Source organism: Brassica napus, chromosome C8, assembly GCF_020379485.1.
Source record: "Brassica napus cultivar Da-Ae chromosome C8, Da-Ae, whole genome shotgun sequence".
Lineage (NCBI taxonomy): Eukaryota > Viridiplantae > Streptophyta > Magnoliopsida > Brassicales > Brassicaceae > Brassica > Brassica napus.
This window is the reverse complement of record NC_063451.1, coordinates 11626927-11633960: the sequence shown is the minus strand read 5'-3', so window position 1 is coordinate 11633960 and position 7034 is coordinate 11626927. Positions and strand designations below refer to the sequence as shown.

Genomic DNA, 7034 nt, shown 5'->3' with positions numbered 1-7034 from the left:
CACATCGAGATACTTTTGTTGGAGTTATACAAAGAGTGGTTTGTGAACTGTTAAATTGGAAAATTGGGTAGATAGGAATATCCTAAACTAAGAGGTTGATGTTGTATACTCAGAGCCCAGTATCACTAAGTATCAAGCTTTTACTTGAAAAGTTAATGATCCACAGATGATGTAACCTCTTATATAGCAGATTGTAACAAGACACTAAATGAATGAAAGAATTGCATGCTACATGCAGTATAAATGCAGTTCAAAAATGTGCATATTGGCCTATATTTTTTATATTCATCTTATTTAATGTAGAACTAAAAAAATATAAAAAAAATCTGCATGCAGATTAATTCTAGTACACATATTTTGATATGCAGAAAAATAGGAAAGATGATAAAATCATGATGAGGGCCGATCTTTTTTTTTTTTTTTTTGACAGCAAACAATGCACAGATTCATATTGATTCTGTAAACCAACTTGGAAACTCTGCATCCATGTGTACGACGAAAGACGGTTGATGCCGGGCACCACGTGCTAAGCTGTCCGCCTTTTGGTTCGCCGTCCTTGGTACATGAACGATGTCTGAGTTGTGGAAGCTTCTTCTCAAAAGCTTGATGTCTTCTAAATAGGCTCCAAATGCAGGCCATTCCTCAGGTTCCGAAACCATCTTCACAAACTGAGAACAATCTGTTGCAAACGTAACCTGAAATTGTCTTAAATTTCTCATGCATTCCATTGCCCAAATCAATGCCTCCACCTCCGAGTGAAGAGGTGATAGACATGCACAAACATTTCGTGCCCCTAACAAACCATCAAAGCTTGGTAAAGTACTAAACCATCCTTGCCCTGAGAACACATCCTTATCTTTCCAAGAACCATCTATAAAACACCATCGTCCTGTATTCGTTTGGATGGAACTATTTTGTGTAACTGGTGCCACTCTCTGATTCCTTAAAACCTGAGCCTCAGCCCAAAGTTTTGATTCCAGTACAGCCAGGTTAAGTGTATCTCTCGGATTAACATCAATATTACTAAACACCTTCTTATTCCGACTTTTCCAAATATACCATAAGATCCATGCAAACTGATGGTCATCCATCTTTGGATTAACTCTCCAGAAAAGATGATCCATATTCGCAAAGAAAGAATCTAGAGGGAAATTATTCGGATTCGAGGGTATCTTAGATAAGGCCCACACCTGTCGTGCTGGAGGACAATAAAAAAACACATGGTTTATCGATTCCTCCTGATCACCACAACGTGAGCAAAATATATCTCCATGTATTCCTCTTGCATTTAGGTTCTTCATAACCGCTATACATCCTGAAAGTAGTTGCCATAAGAAATGCCTTATCTTCGGAGGACACTTCAATTTCCAGCAATAGGCTTTAAGAACATCAACTGTGGGTCCATAAAAATCTGGTGGTTTTTCCTTATTTGGATAGACTCTTTCCACTTGATACCCAGATTGGACCGTATATTTTCCATTGTTAGTAAAATGCCATCCAAGCCTATCATCCATCTGATTTTTACTCAAGGGTATACTTGTAATGATCTTAATATCCTCCGGGGAAACCAAAGTGCTTATAGCCTGTAAATTCCATGTACGAGATGCCGAATGTATTAAGGAATCCACGGTGAGATCCGGGTAACAGTGATTAGGGTTTTTATTTGCTGGTCTCGGGCGAGTGAATGGGAGCCAGGGGTCATTCCATACAGATATAGATGACCCTGTCCCCACCCGTTTAATTAGTCCTTTACAAACCAGAGATCTGGCAGAAGTAATACTCCTCCAGCCATATGACGGGGAGTACGAGCGGATCGGTTCCAGGGGTGAAGCATTCCTATAGTACCGTCCTTTAAAAACTCGAGAAAATAGAGTATTCGGTTTCTCAATCAAACTCCACAATTGCTTACCAAGCATCGCCGTATTAAAATCAGCGAGATCCTTAAAACCAAGGCCACCATTATCTTTAGGAACACATAATTTATCCCATGATTTCCAATGCATACCTTTCGTGCCTCCACCTGGGCTCCACCAGAACTGAGCTACGGCACTTGTGAGCTTCTTCACAGTGGCCTTTGGTAATCTATATACAGACATCACATGATTTGGTAGAGCCGTAACCACTGATTTTACAATCACCTCTTTTCCTCCTTTCGTGAAAAAATGAAAAGTCCATCCATTCACTCTATTGTTCAATCTCTCTTGTACAAACCCAAACACCTGTACCTTAGATCCTCCAAGACTCTCCGGTAACCCTAAATAAGATCTCATTCCACTTATATTCTGAATCCCCAAGATATCTCTCAATTCTTGTCGACAAGATTCTTCAGTCTTATGTCCGAATTGAATTGAAGATTTCTGGAAATTGATTTGTTGCCCTGAGACCGTCTCATATTCCTTAAGAATCCTAAGAAAAGTCTGACACTCTTTCTTTTTTGCCTTACAAAAGAAAAGACTATCATCTGCAAACAATAAATGAGAAACTGCTGGGCAAGCTCTCGCTACCTTTAGTCCCGTTAACTGTTTCAGACGTTCCGCCTTTTTTATGTTTGCAATTAGTGCCTCCGAGCACATAATAAAAAAGGTAAGGAGATAAAGGATCCCCTTGACGTAATCCCCGCTGGGGAATTATCAGTCCTCGTGGCTGTCCATAAATAAGAACCATGTATTGAACCGAAGATATACATTCTCTCATTAATTTAATCCAATGCGGATCAAAACCCATTTTGTAAAGAAGAGCCTCAATAAAATCCCATTCTATCCGATCATAAGCCTTGCTCATATCCGTTTTTATCGCCATAAACTTGTTCTGACAAGATTTATTTGTCCTTAGTCCATGAAACATTTCCTGGGCGATAAGAATATTATCTGAAATTAATCTTCCTGCCACAAAAGCCGATTGAGTTTCCGATATTAGCCGTGGGAGGCAAATTTTCAGCCGTTGACACAAAACTTTCGATATGATCTTGTAACCAACATTACATAAACTTATCGGTCTCAATTCCGTCTTTCTTGTAAGTCTTTCCGTCTTTGGAATCATACAAATATTGGTGATGTTCAAACGTGAATCCAGCTCGCCCGTAACCAGAAAATTATTAACCAACTCTACAACATCCTTCTTAATAATATGCCAGGAATGCTGGAAAAAAAGAGCAGTCATCCCATCCGGCCCTGGCGCTTTTTCAGGATGCATCATGAATAAAGCCTGTCGAACCTCTTCTTCCGTTGCTGTACGCATTAATATTTGATTCATTTGTGGAGAAATGGAGGGTACAATCTCATCCAAAAAACTATCAAATTCCATTGGATTAGTCGTAGCAAACAAATCCTCAAAATAATCAACCGCTACCTTTTCAACTCCACTTTCACCCGTAATCCAATTACCCAATTCATCATGTAAACCCACGATTTTATTACGGATCCGGCGTTGTTTTGTCAACGCCTGATAAAATTTAGTATTAAGGTCTCCTGATGAATACCACATATTCCTACTTTTCTGGTGCCAATATTCCTCTTCATCCCTATAAGCCTCTTGTAATTTCCGAGAAACCTCAAGAATCTCCTCTTGTGTTCTATCATTATCTGTCTGTACTTCTTCTAACACCTGCTGAAGATCTTTAATTTTATCCTTTCCATATGGTTGATTGTCCTTACGCCAGGAAGATATTTCATGGCGACAGTTACTAATTTTTGTAACAAAATCCTCAACCCGTCCTTCCTGATTCTCCAACCAACCTGACATTATTGATTCCATCAGATCCTCTTGACCAATCCACCTCTTATCGAACCTAAATTGTCCCCTTTTTCGTCTATTAATTTTATCATCCAAAAAGGCCACCACTGGGCGATGGTCTGACCCCACCAATCTCAAATATTCCGTATGAGACCATGGGAAGAGTGTGTGCCATTCCTCATTCGCTAAAGCACGATCCAGTCTACATCTAACTGTCATTGCCCCTTTTCCTTTACCTCTTCTCCCTGGCCAGGACATAGTATTACCACGAGCCGGAAATTCTAATAATCCACTGTTCCTTATCATATTATTAAAAGATATAAAAGATGTCAGACATCTCACAGCTCTGCCATCCTTCTCATGATTCCCGGTGATTTCATTTAAATCTCCTATAATAAACCAGGGTTCCGATCGTGATATTCCATATCGAGTCAACCTCTCCCAAACCTGATCCCGCAATTTTGGGACCGGATCACCGTAATCAAAAGTAAGAAAAACTTGTTTCCCCTTCACTACCGCCTCGATATCTATCATCCTATTACTAGAATATAGAATGTTGACCTGATGCTCAATATTATAAAAAAGAGCTAAAACTCCACTTCTCCCAGATGGATCCACAGTAACCAGACTATCATAGCCAAAATGAGATTGAACACCTTGTACAAATGCAGCATCCTGTTTTGTTTCAGATAAGAACAGAAATTCTGGTTTATGTTTATGCCATATTTCTCGAAGGTAACTGATGGTCCAATGACTTCCAAGTCCTCTACAGTTCCAGCTTAATATATTCATATATTAATAAAATTGGATTGCTCCTTGGAGCCTGAATAATTCGGCTTAAAGATGCCAACGAAATACCTACTATCAACATCCATCTTCCATTTTGTTAATCCAAAATTCAAAAAATTAACCAGCTGAATACACCAGAGTATTGAAATCTCCAAATAAAATAATACTCCCGATTCAATCACATCAGAGCAAATAACTTTGTTTCCCAATTCCTTATACCCTCTGTTTGGAATTTGAGCTAAAAAGGCTAATATATGTAGTAAACATATCCATATTTTCACTACCATCCACTTTATAATGTAGCCCAACCGTCGAAAGGTGTGAAACCTCTCGTAATCCAGAAACACCTGAAACTTCATTAACATTAAACAATTTTCGATACTACTCCCCACATTGTACCAGCCATTATGTTCCACAAGGCGCCATATCATGCCACACTCATCCCATCGCCATAATCGTAAAAGTCACCACCACAACTGTCCAATTCTCTCGTGATCCTTATAACACGATCGAACCATCCAAATACCCACTTTACTAACCAGAGTCCCGACCTCTCAAATACAATCCCATGTGAACCGTGGAGCGTGCCTGCAGTAAGGCCAAATACAAATATATATAATCATGATACAAAATGATGGTTCCCAGTCAAGCCATCTCACTCCAACACAAGGTGACCGTAAAATAAGATTTCTAACACCACACTGAAACCCAAATCTTCCACCATAAGATCCATATATTCCAAAAGAGACAAAGCTGATGATTAAAGATACATTGACACACACTGATACGTAGTACCACATATCCCACAACCAAATTAAAATCCATTGCTTAACCATAAACGGAAGCGTAACCAATAAACATAAAAAAGAAAAAACCATTGCAATCTCATAAGCCTTAACTAGAACGAATAAAAGAGAAATGCTCATAGAGCTTATTTTAAAAATCCAAATGCCAACACCAAGAGCCAAGCCCCGCTTGCTCGAATCCAACCAGACGTTGTGTATCATAAAATTATGGTTTAGGGAGTCCCGGCTTCGGGTTTGACGTGCCCTTAGCATCCATTTGCTTACTGTTTTCCCCCTGGCGCATTCCTGATTTGACTCCAGTACGTTTACGTGGGGAAGCCCGTACGCTAGCCATCCTCATCTTTGTACTAACCGCAGTCCCAGCCGCTGGCTTAAAAAGCCGTTTGCGTGTTCCATGTTGCTTTGCCATTTCTACATCAGTCATGCCTTTGCCATCCACCGCAGTAACCAGTGCCTCATCCTCGTGAATATCTTCATTACCAGCCCTGTCCAGCTCTCTCATTGCTTCCTCCACCTCTCCTTCTGAGCACTCCTGTAGCTCATCTACAGCATCCATATCAATCCCATTTGCAAGAAAAACTTCTCTTATCTCATCCATATCCATAACCTTATCTTCATTGAGCGTGGATGAATCTCCTACCAGACTTTGAATCACCTGTAACCCACTTTCTGCATCCATGGGATCTGAAATGACCTCTGTTCCAATCGCTTGAGTCTTGGCGAGCTCCTCCTGAAAAGTTTGTGAAGGTAATTGTTGGTTGGAAGCCTCAACAACCTTGATTTCACCCTCCTCTGGAGCCTCGACAGCCTTGTTCTCCGTAGCCTTTACATTTGAACCTCGCTGTAACTGTTGATCTCCTATCGGTCCTGAGACACCCCTAGAACTTCTCTCCTGGACAGCCATTCTTGAATCCTCTCGTCGTGGCATGCGCTGTCTAGAAGCCTCTCCATCCCCTCTGTAGCTTCCACGATTGTTGGCCGATCCCTTGTTCCCTTTCTCAGCCGCCCGCACCCACTTAAAGTCAGTCTCCTCACCCATTTTTCCTTTGCCCTTCCCATAATAGTCTCTACCATCTCTCTCCTTCTGCTGATAGCCCGTATTCCCATTAATGACAACCCCTTTGTAACTCCGAGCCCTATCTGCATGCTTCCCTCCTTCTTGCCACCCCCCATTACCATCTCTATTTTCCTTCTTCTTGTCTGGACTTGTCTTCATCGCCGGCTTGGCAAGAGGACATTTATCTTCTGTGTGACACAAACTGGCACAGATTGGACAATATCCAAATAGTTTCTCATATCTTAGTGAGATCGCCGCTTCCACTGCCTCATAATACTCTCCCCCTTTAAAGTCCACCGTAGTCTCAAAACAGAGCTGTTGGAAAGCATCTATCACCACATGGACACGTAAATGCTCAAGATCCACAGAAACCGTCCTGCCCAGAGCATCACCTATGCTTTCCAAAGTAGTCCGTGTCCTGAATTCCATTGGAACACCTAGAACTCGCACCCAGAACGGAATCTCCGCGGGAACAGCTGTGACTTCCTCGATTGCCATCTTGCAAGAGCCACCATCCAGTAATCGAAATGATAAGGCTGCAGCTTCAGGACCGCTTCAATCTCCTCCTCCGTCTGGAAATCAAACTGAAATTTGCCATGCCCCAAATCTGTCCCCACCACCCGATCCTCCAGTTTCCAAATTTTTGGAAT

General features: G+C 41.2%; 1 protein-coding gene across 1 annotated transcript; it reads right to left on the bottom strand.

Annotated features, from left to right (window-relative positions):
* Window positions 1-5532: 5532 nt before the first annotated feature.
* LOC106369875 lies at window positions 5533-6813 on the bottom strand. The gene has a single exon (XM_013809974.1). The coding sequence runs from the start codon at window positions 6811-6813 to the stop codon at window positions 5533-5535; it is 1281 nt and encodes a 426-aa protein (XP_013665428.1).
* Between the last annotated feature and the right edge of the window lie 221 nt (window positions 6814-7034).

Coding starts and splice junctions, on each gene's coding strand:
- LOC106369875 (XM_013809974.1), bottom strand. CDS start 6,813: ATGGAATTCAGGACACGGACTACTTTGGAAAGCATAGGTGATGCTCTG.